This window comes from Oncorhynchus nerka, linkage group LG26 (assembly GCF_034236695.1).
Source record: "Oncorhynchus nerka isolate Pitt River linkage group LG26, Oner_Uvic_2.0, whole genome shotgun sequence".
NCBI classification, from domain to species: domain Eukaryota; kingdom Metazoa; phylum Chordata; class Actinopteri; order Salmoniformes; family Salmonidae; genus Oncorhynchus; species Oncorhynchus nerka.
The window spans coordinates 9,451,423-9,472,647 of NC_088421.1; the positions used below are offsets into that span (position 1 = coordinate 9,451,423).

The following is a 21,225-nucleotide window of genomic DNA, read 5'->3' on the forward strand; positions in this document are numbered from 1 at the left end:
CCTTGGGGTAATTACGCACGCTTAGATATTCAAACAGATAAAGCAATATTGTGCAACACTCTTTGGTGTTTCTGTCACAGTCAGAGCCGGCAAGTATTATCACCGCGCGCATGTAAAGCAGCAATAGAATTCAGTCACTTGGGTGACCTGGCAGAGGTCATGGTTGGTATGAGGTAAACGGATCCAGGTTGATGATACTTCGTGCTTGGAGCGAGATTAACTGTGAACTTCCGATACAGACAAATAGAGTGCTGGCGTTTCTTTGGGGTTCTCTCAGTTGCTATCAGTTTTCACATCAGACTGTTGCATAATGGTGTTTTTTCTCTCCATTTGATAGCCTACAGGACTTGTTTTCGGATGTATGTTCCACTTCTATTTTCATTGGTGGTTTTATGCAAGCATTTGTCCAGTCAGAAGTTATATATTCTTTGTGATGAGTCAGCCTGGTCTCATAGACTAGAAGTAACATATTAAACACAAATACGAAATACAGAAATACCGAAAATTAGTATATGTTACATTTGGTATGGTTACACAAGACAGATGGTTACTTAAAGTGGAACTGACAGCATTTTAACCACTTTGCAGATATGACACAAACAACAAAATTAACCGGAAGGTTGCTGGATCTAATCCCTGAGCTGACAAGGTAAAGATCTGTTGTTCTGCCCATGAGCAAGGCAGTTAACCCACTGTTCCCTGGGTGCCGAAGAGGTGGATGTCGATTAAGGCAGCCCCCTGCACCTCTCTGATTCAGAGGGGTTGGGTTAAATGCGGAAGACACATTTCAGTTGAATACATTCAGTTGGACAACTGACTAGGTATCCCCTTTTCCCTTTCAATGCATGATTCATATAATTCCCAATACATTTCTTGGTAGTCCAAAAAATATTACTCTCAGGTTGTAAATCACAGCTGGCCTGGTACATTGCTCGCTGCCGCCACCCATTCAGTTTCAAGTACTCAATATTTTGAACAAAAACAGATGACTGTCTGTAACCAACGCTGGGAATGCCAATACAATCAAACTAGCAAGGGCAATGATCCCAAGTCAGTCATAACGTGGCTAAGGCTAGCGCACGTGTCAAAAACAAGGCCCACGGGCCGAATAGGACACACAAGCGAGTATAAATGAGTCAACAGCTGAGTCAACTGTTTTATGAAATTACAGCCTGATGCGCTCGCATCGCTGAATTCAACTTCAATTGCGCTGCTTTCGTGTAGCCCGTTTACAGCGTGCAGTGGAGGGAAAGTGCACATGCCAAATTCCTAGCTACTAGGCTACTAAAATGTTGCAGTCTTGCATCGTTTTTTAAAGCTTGACCATAAATAACCAAAAACAAAACCAGCAAGAAAGCACCATGCAAAGGAGAAACATGTAGGCCTATTAGAGCAAGGTTTGAGCAGTAGCCTAGGCTGGCTACTCAGCTACAGTACATTTTGAGTTCACCATACAGCAATGCTGCATTCAACTGCACCGGTGATCCATGCAGTGCAAAAAAATGAAAGGGTCACATCATATTATGCACATCTGCAAGCATAGCAGCAAAGGCTCGACACATTATTTACCTATTTTTTTATTTTTTGTTATGTTTAAATGCTATATACAGCATCCTAAGTGGACAAAGGGCCTCATTTATTCTAATAAAACAATGGCCAGCTTGGGTCGCATTTGCACATAAAAATAAATAAAAATTTAACAGGCTATGTCTGGCCTGCAAATTCATAGTTTTTTCAATATGGGCTAGCGTATCAATTTATGTAGTTGGCTAGCTAGCTGCTGGGAGGATATCATGTTATCAAAGGAGTGGGTGAGTGACCTTTTCCCCTCTTATTGTTTTTTGGTTGGTGTAACCGATGTGAAATGGCTAGCTAGTTAGCTGTGGTGCACGCTAATAGCGTTTCAATCGAGTGACGTCACTCTCTCTGAGACCTGAAGTAGTTGTTCCCCTTGCTCTGCAAGGGCCGTGGCTTTTGTGGAGCGATGTCAGTTGTTGATGTGTGCAGAGGGTCCCTGGTTCGAGCCCAGGTTGGGGCGAGAGAGGGACGGAAGCAATACTGTTACAGTGGCAACAGAGATACAGGTGTCATTTGGTTAGCTAGCAAGAAATGTGAATCACTTTGCTAGCTAGACCACCATAATCCCTGTGCCCAAGAACACTAAGGTAACCTGCCTAAATGACTACAGACCCGTAGCACTCACATCCGTAGCCATGAATTGCTTTGAAAGGCTGGTAATAGTCCTCACAGTAAAATGATTGTACCAAATCTTAATTTTGTCTCCAGAATAGATCTCTGGAAAATATGATTTCTTTGTTTCAGCATCTTGAGAGAATGCAAATGCACTCTTAGGGACCTGTTGTGTAGCCTAAACTTTCTTTCAGCAACATAAAAGCTGACAGTATTTAATTTTCAACCACATAGAATATGCAGCCAAGATGAACTGAAATACTATTATAAACATGTTGGATCATTTTTTACAGCTTTTAATATCCTTAAAACCGGTCAAATTGATTGGCCATTTGGAAATCTCCCTGGTCCCTGAACATCCTCACTATGTGAGAGAAGCAGAAATGAAAGAAAAAACTTTACTGATGTCAACTATACCGAAAATATATATATAAATGAAACATGCAACAGTTTCATAGAGTTATAGTTCATATAAGGAAATCAGTCAATTGAAATAAATTCATTAGGCCCTAATCTATGGATTTCACATGAATGGGCAGGGGCACAGCCATGGCTGGGCCTGGGAGGACATAGGCCCTCCCACTTGGGAGCCATGGCCACCCACTGGGGAGCCAGGCCCAGCCAATCAGAATGAGTATTTCTCCACACAAGGGCTTTATTACAGACTGCAATACTCCTCAGCACCCCGCTCAGACAATCCCGCAGGTGAAGAAGCTGGATGTCGAGGTCCTGGGCTGGCATCAATACTGCCAAATTCTCTAAAATGGCATTGGAGGCGGCTTATGCTAGCGAAATGAACATTAAATTATCTGGCAATAGCTCTGGTGGGCATTCCTGCAGTCAGCATTCCAATTGCACGCTCCCTCAAAACATGAGACATCAGTGGTATTGTGTTGTGTGACAAAAGTGCACATTTTAGAGTGGCCTTTTTTCACAGCGCAAGGTGCACCTGTGTAATTAGCTTCTTGATATGCCACACCTGTCAGGTGGATGGATTATCTTGGCAAAGGAGAAATGCTCACCAACAGGGATATAAACAAATGTGTGTTCAACATTTTAGAGAAATAAGCTTTTTGTCCATGTGGAACATTTCTGGGATATTTTCATTTCAGCTCATGACACGTGGGACCAACACTTTACATGTTGCGTTTATATTTTTTGTTCAGTATAGATTGTTGAAAATAAATGGATCCTTCTATCAATTTATGACATTCTTGTGAGCAAGGCTTTTAGTATTCTAGACGAGCATCAAATAATGACAAGAGAAGCTGCATGCATCTAATTATAGACAAGTTGACTTACAAATAGCCTACCAATTGTCGAAAATGATAAGCAGAAAAATATGTAAATGAGTCTTAAAAAAAAAAAAAAAATCCTGCACCGCCTGTCTTTCTGCCATCCCTGAGTAAAGTGCGCAGGTAGCCTACATAAAAACATCATGGTTGTGCTTATACCACATTAAAAGGTAGACTAATACATTGTAAAAGTTAAATGACACATCTTTCCTATTAGGCCCATGGAGATCCTATTAAATGAATAGGGCTTCACATGGGTTCCTGTGTGGCTCAGTTGGTAGAGCACGGCACTTGCAATGCCAGGGCTGTGGGTTTGATTCCCACGGGGGACCAGTACGAACACTACGCTAAGTTGCTCTGAATAAGAGCGTCTGCTAAATATATTCATGGATTAGGCCCATAAAAAAAGGGTGTGCAGACATAGGTCCTCGTTCTGGGAATAATTGAACTCTACTTTCACCCTTGTCCATACCAAATGTAACATATCATACTAATTTCAGTGTCCTGGATTTACATTTACTATGTTACAACTACCCAGGAATCCTGGTTGGATGAGTCCCGCTCCATGAACAAGAGAGGCCTCTAAATATAGAATATATATGAAGTCTCAAACTGATTGCACAAACCTCCCAGAACAATGCCAATTTTCATTGGATTTTCAAATACGCTTGCCCGTTTTAAAATAAATTGGCTATGTTGAGTTGAAGAACAGAATGTACAATGAAAGCACAGATCTCAAAATGACCCAATCTCAAATGATTTGTGTAGCCAAGCAACTATAAAGTTAGTAAAACGATTGTAAGTCATGACAAATTATCAAGGAAGTCAGTACTCAGAAATGGGGTCAATAAAATGTACCACTAAGTCATTGTGTTTTCCCAAGGAGTGGACAATAGTTTTTGTAAATGTCTCATACTAAGTTGTTTAAATGTCTCAACTATTCAGGAGTTGTCTGTAGCGCAACAAGATCTGGCAACCAGACTATAGGTGAATGCTTCATTGAAAAGATCCAAGATTCAGCAGTTCTGACCATCATGTATCTGGGAGATCTCTGTCAGTTTCAGGACAAAAAGGTCAAAGGTCTCAATCTACATTTGGGCAAAATGTCCTTGAATCTCCCGTACTGTACCATCCCCAAACCAGCACCAGGCCCCGGTCCTGGTTGAGGAAGAGCCTGCAGCTCCAGACTGGACAAGCTCAGCTCTGGCCTTTGTCACTTTGAATGGAGTTCAACTTCCTCCCTCATTATTGTTTACTACTCAATATCCCCTATATATGTAGCCTTTCTCCTACACAACCCAGATCCAACTCTGTTGAATTATCCAGTGCTTTGATGAGAAGAGAGAAACAAGCTGATAAAGTCTAAGAGAGAGAAAAAAAAAAAACAGGCAGGCCACTCTAGGCTTTCATCAAAACAGTGTTTAGAAGCCAAGGTTAAGTAAGTGCTGACCAGTCAAGAACACCTTGACATTCCACTCAGCACAAACTGGGAGTCAAACCCCATTGATTTGAGCTTTAATACAAACAGGTATGTAAACTGTGTTTTTCCTTGTTGCTGCACCCTATTGGCATTATGGGTTTCTTCCTGTACATTTAATGTATGACAGGAAATGTGCAATGCGACTGCTTCCACGTATCAGATTGGTCAACAATGTGGGAGTATGAAGGGATGACAGTGACTAAGCCACGCATCACGTCTGATGTATCATACACAATTCATCCAAACACCCTGACACAACTAACACAGACATACATGAGTCAATGTCAAACCACTGGTAAATGAACAAGGCACTCCTTCGCGGAGATATAAAGTACAACGCTTTTCTCAAAGTTGGCTGCATATTCTTTCATGAGGGTGTAACGAAAGACAAACACATAGGCCAATACAGCATGGCAACATCTACACAGATATGAAATTGACTACGTCACTGCTAAACACTGGTTTCGATTAAGAATTCAATGGCCAGAAGTAGGTCATTCACTCAGGTCATAGAAATTCATAGAAACATACTCTAAATATGTAGCCTAATCAAAGGTCAATTACCAAACACATATTCCTACATGTAAATGCATAGAAAATTGTGTATTGCAGTGGTGTGCTAGCTGTGCCACTAGAGGTTCTGGGTTTGAGTCCAGGCTCTGTCGCAGCCGGCCGCAACCGAGAGACCCATGGGGCGGCGCACAATTGACCCAGCGTCGTCCGGGTTAGGGGAGGGTTTGGCTGGCAGGGATGTCCTTGTCCCATCACGCACTAGCGACTCCTGTGGCAGGCCGGGCACAGTGCATGCTGACATGATCGCCAGGTGTACGGTGTTTTCTCCGACACATTGGTGCGGCTGGCTTCCGGGTTAAGTGGGCATTGTGTTAAGAAGCAGTGCGGCTTGGCTGAGTTGTGTCTCAGAGGAAGCACGGCTCTCGACCTTCACCTCTCCCGAGTCCGTACGGGAGTTGCAGCGATGAGACAAGACCGTCACTACCATTTCGATACCACAAAAAAGGGGTAAAAAATTATCTGCACATACTCCATGTAAATGCAGAGAAATGGAATACATGGCAATGTTGTCTGACTAACCTGGGGAAGCACTTTAATTCCTCAAACAGTGTCTGAAGAGGAACTGACAAGGTGTCAACTCACCAGTGCATAAACATGGGAGAGTGCAGCGCGCTTTTGAAAGTAGGCATCCTCTTGGGAACCTAACAACGCCAACATGATTGCTATTTTGACTCATAACCCGCCCGTTTAGGGTCATGAAAGATTGTGTGGATCAATAAAATCATAAAATGTATAGCCTAATTATATCTATAGGCTACATTTAGGGTTTTATTGTATTATTTTTAGGCTATCTGGCATTAGGGCTGTAAAAAAGGCTCTGCATGGTCAATCTGACATCTGTAGTGGCAGTATGGTATTTACCGTGATGCAGCCTATGCAGAAGTCAGAGCATTAAGAGACAATTTATGCCTGATCCGAAAATGCGGATGGAGACTGTATGGAGGCACACAAGAGGCCAAATTGAGCTCTGCACCGTGTTGCTGTGTGCCTCCTAACCTTTGTAACAAAGCTGAGCGCTCTGTATAGCTACGCATTGACATGATCGGTTGACGGTAAGTGGGGGCAGGAAGTCCTATATACACTTCCTTCACAACAGCTCTGCGACAGGCAAGAAGTATGAATGCCCTTACATCTGCAGCACCTTTAAAGGAGAGTTTGTTGTTTATACAGGACCTCCCGCCCCCCACATCATGTGAATGCGGAGCTATACAAAGCCCTCCGCATTGTTACACATTTTGGGAGGCGCACAGTGATGCAGTACGAAGCTCAATTTGGCCTCTGCGTGCCTTGCATCTAGAGAATGCAAATGCACAATTAGTACCTCTACCCCCATCTTGACCAGTATCATAAAAGCTGATATTTCAACCACTTAAAATATGCATTCAAGCCTAATTGAAATATCAGATAACATGTCGGGTCATTTTTCATAGCTCTCTATTTCCGTACAACTGGTCAAACTGATGTCATTTGGGGGAGCATTTTCTCCCCAGTGCCTAAATGTCTTTGCTTCATGGAAGAAGCAGAGACGACATTGAGAACTTTACCGAGGTAAATTAGGTTGAAGCATTCATTCTATCCATTTCTGAAATGTAAAATGGACAATATAAACAATATAAAACATTAAGCCCTTTCCACTGAAGGTGAAAGCTATGATCCCTTATTGAGGTCACTTGTTAAATCCACTTCAAACCAGTGCAGATGAAGGGGAGGAGACGGGTTGAAGGCGAGACAAAAGATAAGTGCCTTTGAACAGGGTATGGTAGTAGGTACCAAGCGCACCTGTTTGTGTCGAGAACTGCAAAGCTTCTGGGTTCACGCTCAACAGTTTCCTGTGTGTATCAAGAGTGGTCCACCACCCAAAAGACATCCAGCCAACTTGAAAGCATTGGAGACATTAGGAAAGTGTCCTTAATGTTTTGTACACTCACTGTATAATGAGAAGCTGCATGCATCTAATTATAGACAGTTGACTAAGAAATCGATAGATCCTTTTATTTCCCAAACTATCTTCAAACAGATGGATTCTGAGAATTGGCTTTAAAGTTCCAATGCCTCATCGGTTTGAATGGCATCAGCAATTCTCTTATATTCTTTTGAACTTAACATTAAATTGGGGTATTGAGTACTATATAGGTAGAGACCATTGAACCGAACAAGGCCGTCAGCTCTTAACAAAAATCCAGATAGAATGTTATAGGCCCAAGATTTTTAAATAGTCTACCAGAAATAAGCAGAAACATCTACACTACGCAACAAAAATCCGGCACCCCCCATCAAAAACATTGTTCCACCGTCTGACTAGCATACAATTCATGTTCTATATTTGAGGGTTAAGAGTCGGGCCATCAGATTTGCCCTTTATCAGTCTGCGGTTGCAGATGGGTTATTAGCAATTGCGGGCAGGTGAACAAACAGCTGACTACCACACAAACAGCACCACTACCACACAAAATGCATCTCTGACCCACACCACATAGGTTTCTTTCTGTCCCATGACTGGGACTAAGGACAGTAGGCCCTAATGATGAAGACAACTATTCCCTTAAGTCAACACCTCATGGACAGCGTGTATTCACCTATTAAGTGTAAAACACCATTAGAACAAACCACTTGTCTAAGTGTCACACCAAAGTCAACAAAATATCTCAATAACAGCATTTATTATTTTCCCCCTAATCAATTATAAATTCATTGGACAGGTACAGCCCTGCAAAGCATTGCAAGAATCTGGAACAAAATAAGAGGGAGGATAACGTCAGCTACAAATTTGGTGTGCAGACGACAAAAAATATTTGAATAATATTGGGGGCAAGATTTAGACGTAGTGTTTTGTAAACAATAGACATTCAATATAGGAAGTAACAAATGTTACCTTGGTGACAGTTGAACTGTAGACTGCACTGGTTGGCATGATTAGGCATTTACAGAACGCTAAAGCAATAACATACCCTGCTTAACAGGTGTTACTGACATTTATCGGACAAGGTTTAAAAATAGCCACATACAACAGACAGCATCTCTGCTCCATACAGCCAACCTTTTGTCCCTGCTTGTGTGTTTACAGTGATAACGAGGTATATAAAAGGTCAATGTCTTTATTGTTCACCCCTCAGCCTCCTATCCAATAAAAACAGAGCATGGTTGTAGTGGTCAGTCATTGTTCCCTATGATGTTGCAACATTGCAGTCATTAAGCAATGTTTCATGATTCTGTAAGACAAAACAAAAAAAAGGGGCATCAAAGAAAACGATAAATAAAAGAAAGGGTGATAACATTTCTAGCTCAAAAGGCCAGCCGTGGCTATGGAAGAAAATGCAATAGAGTTTGATTTACAAAAAGTACATCAAATAAATTAGATTCATTGAAGGACTGCAAGAAATCACATAATCAAAGGATGCATTAGACACAGGCAGAGAAATGTACATTTCATTTAGACAATGTGTACGTCCACAATGGCACCCTATTCTTCTATGGGCCCTGGTCAAAAGTAGTGCACTTTATAAAGTAGTGCACTTTATAGGGTCCCGGCACACTATTCTTCTATGGGCCCTGGTCAAAAGTAGTGCACTTTATAGGGTCCCGGCACACTATTCTTCTATGGGCCCTGGTCAAAAGTAGTGCACTTTATAGGGTGCCATTTGGGACGCACCCAATTTATTTGTAGACAACATTTTGCAGGACTGGGCACCCCATTCCTCATAAAATACCGTTGTGGTAGTGCCAGCACACCAGAAATGTCTAATGCTTTGGGTTTGTTATAGGTATATGGGTTGGATTTAGTCACATGATCATTTCCTTACATGTTTCCAGGCTCTCTCAGTAACAGGGGAAGAAATATTCAGCCACCAATACACTTAACTTCAAATTTAAATAGTAAAGCAAGATGCTAAACAGAGTGGTGAATTACTTTACACGTTTATTCCCAATTTAACTTATTACATTTCCATAAAACAATCCCTCCCTCCCATGACCTACACGTGATAACATCCAGGAGATAATGCTAACAAAAAATCTCCAGGCTCAACCCCCCCCATCACATACCCTCCCAAACGAGACCATGCCATCCCAACCAAAGCCCCCCTCCCCTAACCACCCATTGCTCAAGATGCTTTCAACCCCACATCTGCATACGGTGGTAACCCCAACCCGATCAATACAAATCTTTAGAAAGCAAGTCAGTTTGTTTCAAATGTCTTCCATGATCTTATGGGGTAGTTTAGTTTATTCAATGAAATAAATGGCTCAAAGTGCTAATCGGATTCTTTTAAGGAAAGTAAAGAATTGAAGAGGAAGAGGGGAGAAAGATGAGGAAGGCAATTCCACAGCTGTCCAACAGCAACCTCTATTGGCCAAAGAATAGTGTCACTATGTCCTCCTAAAACTAACGAGGAAAACAATTTACCCCCAAACCCAGACCCCTCTCACTTCCTCTACCTCACCTGGCAGTTCCCCAGAATGATTATAGCTGTTATTATACATGTATATATATTGTTATAAATATATATGGCCCTTATTGAAAGAAAACACGAGTTTCACATTGACAAGAAAGTACCATAATCTCTATATAGCTAAGTGGAAAGTGTTCTCAGTGTAAGTGAGCTGGCAGCAGCCTCCATTATTTGTTGCACTCATCAACCAAGGTATAAAACACAAGAAATAACCACACAAAGCATCCTCTTTGTAGTTGCAAATGTACACCTGTAAAATGAGTGCTCACTGCACTACACAATTTCCTCCGTTTACACTTTTTTCCTGAGTAATACTTTTATCCTTGTAACAGACAATATCATTAATTATTTTTTGCTATTTCAGTTCTGGGCTATTCCCTGCCCCCATCATTGTTATTCCCATTACTATGATAGCTACAATTGTAAAGTTGATTGCTAAAACTCTTAAGCTCATGGGAGAAAAGTTCATTTGCTACTCTGTTTGCTTTAAAAAAAAAAAAAAAGAAGAAAAAGTTCATTCTAAAGATTAACGAGCAGACCAAAAATGACACCAAAAAGATGAAGAAACTGACTAAAAAAAAATGTACTTAAAAAATATATCTTAAAAAATTGCATTTGAATAGGCCTTGAAGACCAGTCCTGGGCAGAGGGGTGGGGCACAAACATAGCGGCAGGGTAATAATAATAATTAAAACTTCACTTATTAAAAACAATAAAATAGGCGCACAAAAAAAAAAAAAAATACTGGACAAAACATGAACCTCCAACAGAATGCTGTCCCCTCCCAGGCCCTTATCTGTAGCTTTGGCTTGTTGGGGTTTTGGAACCTGTACTTACTGCCTCATTGACGTCGGCTAACAAACTAGTATACCCTGAGAATTCGGAGACTGGCGTCCTTATCCTGTGGTCCACCTCCCCACTAGAGTCAGCGCCGTACGACAAGGCGCTGCGGCTGGCCGACTTGAACTGGGATCCAAAGGCCTGGGCAAAGTTCTCAATCGTGTAGGAGCCCTTGGAGGGGTCCAGAGAAGCCAGGTTCTGCGAGTCCTTCTGGCTGCCCAGGTCAGACGGGCTGATCTGATAGGAGGAGGGGGAAGAGGAGGAGTGTTGCTTCTCCATCTGGTCAGTGAGCTCCTGAGAAGGGGTAAGCTGCTGGTGGGTGGCAGGTTCCAGGCTGTTTAGGTGGAAGCCGTGCTGCGGAGAGGAGCCCGACAGCATCGCAAAGTGGGACTTTGGCACGGAGGAGGGCAGGGTGGGAGAGGCCACAGGCTGGCCGAAACCACACTCCAGAGGGGACGTAGTGTATATGTGCTTGTCTGAAAAGAGCGGGTTGCGTTGGTGGGAGCTGGTGAAGGGCCCTGTAGCTGGAGGCCCGGGGCCCAGGGGGAAGCCTGTGTTGTGGCTGGTGCGCTCCAGGGCCTGCAGCAGGAAGCGGGAGTACTCGTGCATAATGACTGTCTTGTCTCCAGACGGGCTGGGGGAGTCTGCATCGTGGCTCAGGTCAGAGCCGTCTGCCGAGACAGGGTGCAGCGCCACGTGCTGGTCACTGAGGTCAAAGTGCACGTCGTGGTGCGAGCCGTCTGGTTTCTGGGTGTAGTGGTCCAGCAGGCTCTGCAGCACCTCGTCAGGGATCCCCGACCTGTCGTGCTTGTCCACGCCCGTGGGGGAGGAGTCTAGCAGACTGAGGGGCGAGTCGCCGTCCATCACTCCTGATACCACCCCGTGGATAACCGACTGCTGGGACGACAGGTGACCAACGTTGACCTCATAATCGTTGGTGCTGCCCCCTGCCACTGATGCTGCACTGCTGGCCGCGTTAAGGTAGCGCCTCTTCTTGAGGAACTGCATGGCGTCGTCATAGTTACTGGTGGTGGGACCCGATTTGGCCTCAGAGCCCTGCACGATGCCCATCCCGACCATCTCCACAGCCCCACCCTGCTCCATAGTGCCATGCTTCGCCTGCCCCAAGCCCCCCTGGTCCAGGGCCTTGCGGTTGGCCTTCTTGAAGGCCATCTTAGGGGCTCGGCCATGATGCTCGTGGTGCATACTGGGCCCTGGCGGAGTGGACGAGGACACAGTGTGATTCTCCACGCTGTAGTCATGGAGACTGTAGCCTCCTGACGGAGCCCCGTGGATGTGTGCTCCACCCAGCCCTCCTGCTTCAGCTGGCCCTGCCGCTTTCTTCCTCTTGCGCTCTCCTCCCTCAGAGTTTTTGGACTTGCCCCTCTTCCGGCCCGAGGCCCCAGCATTTCCCTGAGTGATTCCGTAGCTGCCCTGCCCAATGTCCTCACAGCCCAGGTCCAACATCCCGGGCTCCAGATCCTTCTTTATGGCTTCTCCACAGGTTCGCTTGTGCTTGAGTAATCGGTCTGTCCTGGAAAAAAACTGCAGGACAGAGACCACAAGTAGGGTACAGATTGTAAACAGCAGAACGGGATAGACACAAAGACATTTTCATTCCGAGAAATATAACTTGTCAGGTCATGCCATAATGGAAGTGGGCATATTAAGATGCCCTGAGGGGACATTTGTCTTGACCATTCAAAAGTGCTGCTGCTTCCACCGGTCAAAAGCAGACATTCATCATAACCACCCCCCTCCCAACACACATCATCCTATTTCAGTAGATTTTCCATGTGGAGGTCACTACCTGTTGGCAGGTCTCACATCTGTATGGCTTTTCTCCACTGTGGGTCCTCTTGTGTCTCTCCATGTGGTATTTCTGAATGAAGCGCATGTTACACTGGTCACAGCAAAAAGGCTTCTCTCCTGTCAGGGGAAACATCACAGAAAATCTAAAGAAAAATAACCATCTACAAAACATAGCTGGATGACACCATGAGCAAAACTATTGGTGCACAAAGGTAATTGATTGTTTGTCTCTCACATGTCGTTAGTGTGCTTGACGTGTGTGTGGGATTTGACATTCCACTCACCGCTGTGGATCTTCTCGTGCCGCTGTAGTAGGTATTTCTGGATGAAACTCATGTTACACTGGCTGCACCTGAACGGCCTCTCACCTAAGGCAACACCACAGCCACAGTTATGGTTACTAAGTTAAATCCTCTGTGTCTGCCTACTCTATTCAAAACTAATACTGCACTGGTTTCATTTCAAAGTTTCCTACAGTGACTTTGTGAACAACCTAGTTTTTCTAACACACAAGACATATTCCAAACATTACTGGGGTTCTTTTAGCTTTCATAATCTAGTGAAAAACTAACCAAAACCACACAGAATGTTAGAAATGGACATTTTGATCAGTGGCCTTAGGTACCTGTGTGAATGAGGACCTCCCATTACAAACATATTGTCTATCTATTCAATTCAACACAAATACTGCTGTTCCTCAAGAGAACACTTTTATTTTAAAACCAAAAATGTAATTAAAATATATATATTTTTAAATGCATTAAAAATGAGCAGTTGATCAGTCAGTAGAGGCCTGGGTACCTGTGTGGATGAGGACATGTCTGCGCAGGTGGTAGGAGCTCCTGAAGGATGCGCCGCAGTGCTCACAGATGTGGAGCTTCCCGTTGGGCCACAGGCTGCCTCCATCTGAATCCAGCATCATTGATTGCTGTTGGACAAAAAGAGGCCAATTCAACCACCAAATTCAATTGAACTCATTCAATGTATGATCGTTGAAGATAGAAACTAAGTTCTGGGGAAACAAATACTCATATGTAATACTGAAAAATGAAGACCACATTTCAGTGAACGAATCATATCTAAATCAAGATAACTTAGGATGCATAACACACCTTAGGCTCTCCACGTTTCCTCCGGGGCTTGCCCTCCTCACCATTTGACCTTCGACCTCTCTTTCCTGAGGACTCCTTTCCTAACCGACTCGGCAGCTGGGATGATGACAAAAGGGAGGCGCAGAGTGAGAAAGAAGACGGAAAATGTTTAAAAAATGAGCACTTGAGAGAATGGGAAGGGCCAAGTTCAGTCACACATTCACATAGCCTACATATTGCACATGTACACAAAACAAAAAACACAAAGGAACTCATGCAGCATTTAGTGAAAGCTCATTGGAGCCATTGCAGAGGGCTGCCTTGGGGAGGTGCCAGAAGGTAGAGTAATAAACCACATATTTATAGCTCCCTCTGTGCATCTCTCCAGACACAGTTAAGCCGTCATTCAAAATGGAGAGCTGCTCTTCATTTAGGATGCGTACCAAAATGGCCTATATAAGGGAATAGGGTGTCATTTGAGACACACACTTAGTATCCCATAGAAAAGGCCTATGCTTATTAACTAGTGGCTCAAGTCTAAATACAGACTCATTAATATTCAGCATGTTGTTCACTCACTATGAAGAGCAATCTTCAAACAAAGGGGTCTGTGGTTTGGGAAAAGGGGAGGGACACTGGGATTCATAGGGACATTGATCCCCCACACACACTGCCATTTCAATTACACTTCCCAACACCATATGGATACTAAGAGCATGGCTGTCTGAAATGGCACCCAATTTCATATATAGTGCACTACTTTTGACCAGAGGCCTATATTGCACTATATAGGGAATAGGGTATAATTTCAGACACAGCCTGAGTGTGGATTGGTACATGTGAGAAAGACAAGGGCACTCTCAAATATCAACCAATCATTGTATTAGATCAGGGGTAAGGCTAGCCAAAACAAACCTGTCTCATTTCCTCAACCAAAAGAGCGCAGGCCCAGTGGCCTCAAAATGGCTGTAAGCTCACAAGCATGCCATTATCCTGAAATGAATAGCACCATTTGGGGTGCTCTGACTGCTCTCCAAATAAAACTACTCATAACTTTAGTAGGGAATCGCCTTTTTGAGGGGGAGAAAAATGTTTTGTCGTCCATTCTCCTCAGTAGTAATAACAGTTAAATAAAAATACACAAATAATGTCATAGTTCATGTAATATATTCTCTAAAATGTCCTTGGATAAACTTTTAAACCATATTTAGTGAGCAAGAAATGATACGTCTAGCTTTTCAATGAGCATGGAAGTGCTGCCTAGTAAACTCTGGAGCCTGGCTATTGTTAGGCAGAGAGAGAGAGAGCGTGTGTGTAGAAGACAATGTGTGAGTGCAAGCTCAAACAAGACGACTGTGTCCTTGCCAAGACGTTTCCATTCACACAAGAGGCCCAATCCAAATCATTTTGAGAGGGACATATTTTGCATTTGATGTCTTAGATTTAGGTCACCATTACTAAATCGTCCCTCTGCTGCCCCCACACATTCCCCTTTATCCATCAGTCTTTGGCTATTTTTACAAGCCTCGCTCCCCGAAAGGCAGGTGGACATCTGATCAACCAAACCTCAGGAATAACATTTTTATTTTACTAATTGTAGTAATGCTATGAATTAGACATTTCAATAGAGAACATTTGCCTTTGTTTACCCATGATATGAATCATACTTATTTTTTAACATAACAAAAGAGGAAGATTTGGTGTGGGTTAAGGCATTTACCTATCAATTTTGAGATTTGTTGATATTTTAGTCCATTAACATGAGTATTTTCCAAAAATCTATATAGAAATGTCAAACTACATGAAAATGTATATTTTCTTTTGTTTCTCATACTAGTCATCAACATTTTTATTAATTTGAACCACTCATTTCAAAGCTCACTAGACTGAATTACACAATTTAAAAGCCCATTTCATAGAGAATGTTACAAACTGGACTATATAGTAACTTACATTGAAGAGATGGTGATTGGTTCTAAATAAGCATTTGAATGCCTAATTTCACAGAACTTTGATTTAACTGCAATTTACCAAAAAATTGACTCTTCCCACACACCAACTATTTTTCCTCAGCTTCAGAAGCATCTGCTTTCACCAAATGCTGTATGGTTATGATTAGATAGTCACCAGACTTGCCCAGAGGAAATTGTTGATATCTTGTCCATTTCTTAATCTAGGTGCGATCTTATTGGGAAAAATTTGCCAAAAATGCATTTTACATACATCTATGTCTTCACAGATAGGAAGATGAAAAAAAGTATTTACCCACAATCTGCTCTGGACAAGTCCGGTCCTGGAGTGTCTTAAAATGAAATCAAAATATTGAGGCTAACTTCATCCAGTGTCCAGAAAAATGGATTTGCTTGATATGCAATCATGTGCATATTTAATGATATATTGCCCAATTTGCATATTTAAATATGTCTGAAAATGTGTAATACCAAAAAGTTGAATGTAGACACAAATGACTGGAAAAAGTTGATTGTGATACAATTAAGATTGAAAAAAATCCCTATTATGGTGTGGTGTCTGGCCTTGAATTCTCTGGTGTAAAGAACAACATTACAGTCTGGATTCCCAGACACAGATTAAGTTCTGTACTAAAAAGCTCTTTCAATGGAGAATCTCTATTGAAAATGCTTTTTAGTCAACAACTAGGCTTAATGTGTGTATGGGAAACCAGCCCTAAAAGTATCAATGTGTCAGAAGGCCTTACGTTGCCTTGGCTAAGGTCATGCACCAGCAAGTTCTGGTGGTTGCCCATGGACACCTCCAGGAGCTCTGTGCTCTTCCCCGGGCCTCCAGGGTACAGCGGCAGACGGTAGTCATGTTCTGTCATCTTCTCCTGCTTGATGTCCATGGCATGGACGTAGTCCCCCACCCCTCCATACCCCCCCAGGGCTCCCATGCTGCAGTCTGGAGAGTCCCGCTCCTTCTTCAGGATCATCTCGTGGGGGCCTGGCAGGTCCTGCATAACAGACTGGGCAGCCAGCCGGGTGAAGCTGGTCACAGGGGGCAGGTGACTGAACATGATCATGCCAGGGGAGAAGTTGGAGTCCATGCTCCCATTGGAGCGCAGGAAGTCATTACCTAGTTTGTCTTGAATGATGCTCATGATGAACTTGGTGGTGATGGGCAGATTCAACTACAGGGAGCCAACCATCCTGCGGAAGAAAGAGCAGGAGCTGAAGTACAATGCAATCCAACTTTATTGTCCATATGTTACAGCGAACAGAAATGTGTCTTCTGCTCTAAAAATGTGTATCTCCCCAGATAACTGTGTTTATGCAACGTATGCTGAGAGGTGAACAGGGTGAAGTCACAGCGCAGCACTCCTGGATGAGTGGAAAGGAAACATTAACTGGGTGGATTTTCCATCAGTGGTCTATGATGGTTTATTTTTGTTTACATGTGCTGCTGACACCAACTCACGTGAACTAAATGAACTGTCCAGACTAGAGGTCGACCGATTAATCAGAATGGCCGACTAATTAGGGCCGATTTCAAGTTTTCATAAATCTGCCTTTTTGGACACCGATTATATTGCACTCCACGAGGAGACTGCGTAACAGCAAAGATCCAAGGTAAGTTCCTAGCTAGCATTAAATGATCTTGTAAAAAAACAATCAATCTTAACAAATCACTACTTAACTACACATGGTTGATGATATTACTCGTTTATCTAGCTTCCCGTGTTACATATAACCGATGCGGTGCCTGTTAATTTATCATCGAATCACAGCCTACGGGTGATGATTTAATACGCGCATTCGCAAAAATAGCACTGTCGTTGCACCAATGTGTACCTAACCATAAAGCATCAATGCTTTTGTTAAAATCAATACACAAGTATATATTTTTAAACCTGCATATTTAGTTAATATTGCCTGCTCACATTAATTTATTTTAACTTGGGAAATTGTGTCACTTCCCTTGAGTTCTGTGCAAGCAGAGTCAGGGTGTATGCAGCAGTTTGGGCTGCCTGGCTCGTTGCGAATTGTGTGAAGACCATTTTTCCTAACAAAGACCGTAATTCATTTACCAGAATTGTACATAATCATGACATTGAAGGTTGTGCAATGTAACAGGAATATTTAGACTTAGGAATGCCACCCGTTAGATAAAATACGGAACGGTTCCGAATTTCACTGAAAGAATAAACATTGTTTTTTGCAATGATAGTTTCCGGATTTGACCATATTAATGACCTAAGGCTCGTATTTCTGTGTGTTATTATATTATAATTAAGTCTATGATTTAATATATCAGTCTGACTGAGCGGTAGTAGGCAGCAGCAGGCTCGTAAGCATTCATTCAAACAGCACTTTCCTGCATTTGCCAGCAGCTCTTCGCTTTGCTTCAAGCATTGCGCTGTTTATGACTTCAAGCCCATCAACTCCCAAGATTAGGCTGGCAATACTATAGTGCCTATAAGAACATCCAATAGTCAAAAGTATATGAAATACAAATGGTATAGAGAGAAATAGTCCTATAAATTCCTATAATGACTACAAACTAAAATCTTCTTAACTGGGAATATTGAAGACTCATGTCAAAAGGAACCACCAGCTTTCAGATGTTCTCATGTTCTGAGCAAGGAACTTAAACGGAAGCTTTTTTACGTGGCAAATACTGCACTTTTACCTTCTCCAACACTTTGTTTTTGCTTTATTTTAACCAAATTGAACATGTTTCATTATTTATTTGAGACTAAGTTGATTTTATTGATGCATTATATTAAGTTAAAAAAAGTGTTCATAAAGATTTGTTGTAATTGTCATTAATACACACACATATAGGCCGATTAATCGTATTGGCTTATTTTGATCCTCCAATAATCGGTATCGGCGTTGAAAAATCATAATCGGTCTACCTCTAGCCCAGGCACAGTGACTGAAAGAGCAGCATTGTTACAATGGGCTGTCCCTGACGAATCAGTTTCATGCCCGGCTCTGATCTCCCCATCAAGTGCTTAGCCGGATTAATAATGAGGGTGTGGGTCAACAACAAAACAGCCACGGTCTGGAGAGTCTGACTTTGGTGAATTATGGTATCCTAAAAACATGGTGAAGTAGAAGGCTACTTTTAGAAAGTCTTCAGTCAATCTCAGATGCAGCTAAATTAACCTGGGTAAAAGGTATAGCCTATAATATGTTCAACCCTGACATCCTATGAGAGAGTGGAATGAACCTGAAGCTGAGTGTTAATCTGTCATCCTATTTGAGGACTAGGCTAATTAACTAAAAAGAGGTGAGAGCCCAGTTAGGTTCTACAGGTAGTGGGAAGGTCATTTTCTGAATTTTATTCAGTGACTATGGGTTGTCATCATCATAGGAAACCCATCAAACAAGGGCTTTAAAGTTAACGAACCAAGCAAGAGTAGCCAGTACTAGCCACCAAAATACTCTATCATGAAGCAAAATAAAACTGATACCATGGGTATAATGCAAAACGTTGGCTCTGTAATATACTTGTGTATAGCTACAGGAAGATTAGGCTGATCTCAAAAGATACAACTCTCATACGGTTTCAAATTAACACTTTACTAAGCTAGCTACCTTCATACCATGAAATTTGAGATGACTGAGGTTAGTCATGTCTCTGGTGCTGTGGTATTTTACAATGCCACGAGGAATGAGAGGATTCCAAAAGGCAAATCAAAATGGAGTTTTTGGAATGAGAGGAACAGCATCCAAAAACCAGTACATCACCTTGAGGAAAACATCAGATGCTGATATAGCGTAACTCGGGGTTAAATAGCTATAAACAAATATTTCAAGCAGCAATTTTATAATTGTAACATTGCCCACACTACCATTACCTAGCCAATTTATTGTATTCAGTTGAATGGCTTTTAAATAGTGGGTTTTCATTCACAAAACACAGTTCACTTGAATAGTTAGATTTATCACGAATAACTTAATCGTGTCTCTGAACTTCATTGTCTCCACAAGCATAGCTAGCTAGCCTAGCTCTATTGCAATTGCATTGGATGCAACTTGCTAGCACGCTGATACCAAATAAAGCTAAGAGCTAGCTAACAAATGCATATGTAACATGCTACAGCAAAATGGTATGTAATGTAAGTAAGCGTTTGTTGAAAATTGAAATGTATTCAGTGTTAAAAAATAATTAAGGACGCGAAAAATCTGTTCCCGGCGCCAAGCTGTGATTTATTCATCTAGTGTCATTCACTGGAGCTAGAAATACCGATAGCTAGCTAGCTACTGCTAATGTCTGGCTAGCCACCAAACAATTAGCCATTTGGCTAACCAGCCTGCCAGGCCCTTTGTGATGCAGGATCATGCAATTATTAGCCAATATGGCTATCAGTATAACAGTTATACTCGGTAAAATAAATTAGACCATACACTGAATTTAACATTACACCAAACATGTGAGGATCTGACGTTCTCGCCTGACGTAGTCCTAAATCAATTCTAAGTTATGGAATTCATTCTAAAATAATTTTGATTGACAAACTTGCGAGAAGGCGTATGCACGCGATTTTACACAACACGATGTGTTGTCATTCGTCAACATATTTCAAGCGCTTCATTTTAATTGTTCGGTTATGAAATACATAATACCTGTCTAACTAATTAAAACAGTTGATACGGTTGATATAAACAAGTTGAACCTCTAATAGGCATTAAGTGAGGACTGAAAGAAACCATAACTGAGCATAATGTGCGACGTACCCATAACAAATGGCCCATGCAACTCAAGCGAACAATTGATGCTCGGCTCCAGCAACGGTATGCTATCTAGCGTTGCGCTTTGTTGTCTGTCCCACACTCTTGCCGGAGTTTCACATATTTAAACTCGCCCAAAATATATTTTTCCTTTTATCTTACCAGTGCATGACCACCAATAGCTCTTTCGGCTAGTATATTTCACCTTTGGTCGTCCGTTTCAATCTTTAGAGCCCAAACATTGTTCTCCCGCAGAGGCTGTATTCCTTCATTTTGTCTCAGCGCGGGGAATTATGGGTATAGCGGACGGGTCCTGCGAAGAGTCACAGACGGACGCTTTGATCTGGGACAGGGGAGCACTGGGCCGGGAACAAACACGCAGTGCGGGGACATGCATTATCATTTTGAACAACACTGTTGCCTACGTACACCAAATTCGACAGACATATAAGTGTAATTTGGATTTCATTCATTTTATGTGTGTTAGCATAATTGATAGGCCTAATGCCTTTTAACTACCTGAATAAAACATTCCACATTTAGGTTAGACTATGCATCCACAATATCTAATGAGTTATTTACTGAGACCTAGTTAAACAAATAAAATAAACAATTGACAGTGTGAATAATGGTTTCTTAAAACTATGTTCCAGCCTTGAGGATATTTCACCTCCCTCATTGCATAAAAGTTTCAAAACTGTGACTGTCCCCCTGGGTCCCAATTACTGAAGAAATAGGACACATCATCTCTCAAAAGTCTACATTGATAGAGCTCTGCTATTCAATGATACTGTGCTGCAT

At 42.2% G+C, this 21,225-nt stretch overlaps 1 protein-coding gene and 1 non-coding gene across 3 annotated transcripts; one reads left to right on the forward strand and one right to left on the reverse strand.

The window, feature by feature from the left end:
• Nucleotides 1–3,741: 3,741 nt before the first annotated feature.
• Nucleotides 3,742–3,818, forward strand: trnaa-ugc (transfer RNA alanine (anticodon UGC)). The gene has a single exon. It is a non-coding gene; the product is annotated as a tRNA-Ala (tRNA).
• A 5,779-nt stretch (nt 3,819–9,597) lies between these two features.
• On the reverse strand, nt 9,598–20,753 carry LOC115110224 (zinc finger protein 281-like). 2 transcript variants are annotated; one of them, XM_029635688.2, is made up of 7 exons: nt 20,587–20,753; nt 16,446–16,893; nt 13,751–13,846; nt 13,440–13,566; nt 12,923–13,006; nt 12,637–12,755; nt 9,598–12,371 (listed from the first exon to the last, which is right to left on the reverse strand). In XM_029635688.2, the coding sequence occupies exons 2-7, from the start codon at nt 16,842–16,844 to the stop codon at nt 10,779–10,781; spliced, it is 2,418 nt and encodes an 805-aa protein (XP_029491548.1). In that variant the 5' UTR covers nt 16,845–16,893; nt 20,587–20,753; the 3' UTR covers nt 9,598–10,778. The 2 variants fall into 2 exon arrangements, with proteins under 2 accessions (XP_029491548.1, XP_029491549.1); XM_029635689.2 differs by lacking the exon at nt 20,587–20,753 and adding an exon at nt 20,431–20,539.
• Nucleotides 20,754–21,225: the final 472 nt, after the last annotated feature.

Coding starts and splice junctions, on each gene's coding strand:
- LOC115110224 (XM_029635688.2), bottom strand. CDS start 16,844: ATGAGCATCATTCAAGACAAACTAGGTAATGACTTCCTGCGCTCCAAT. Junction 13,847..16,445: donor ATGACCTTAGCCAAGGCAAC/GTAAGGCCTTCT, acceptor TCATCATCCCAG/CTGCCGAGTCGGTTAGGAAA. Junction 12,756..12,922: donor GCACGAGAAGATCCACAGCG/GTGAGTGGAATG, acceptor TTCCCCTGACAG/GAGAGAAGCCTTTTTGCTGT.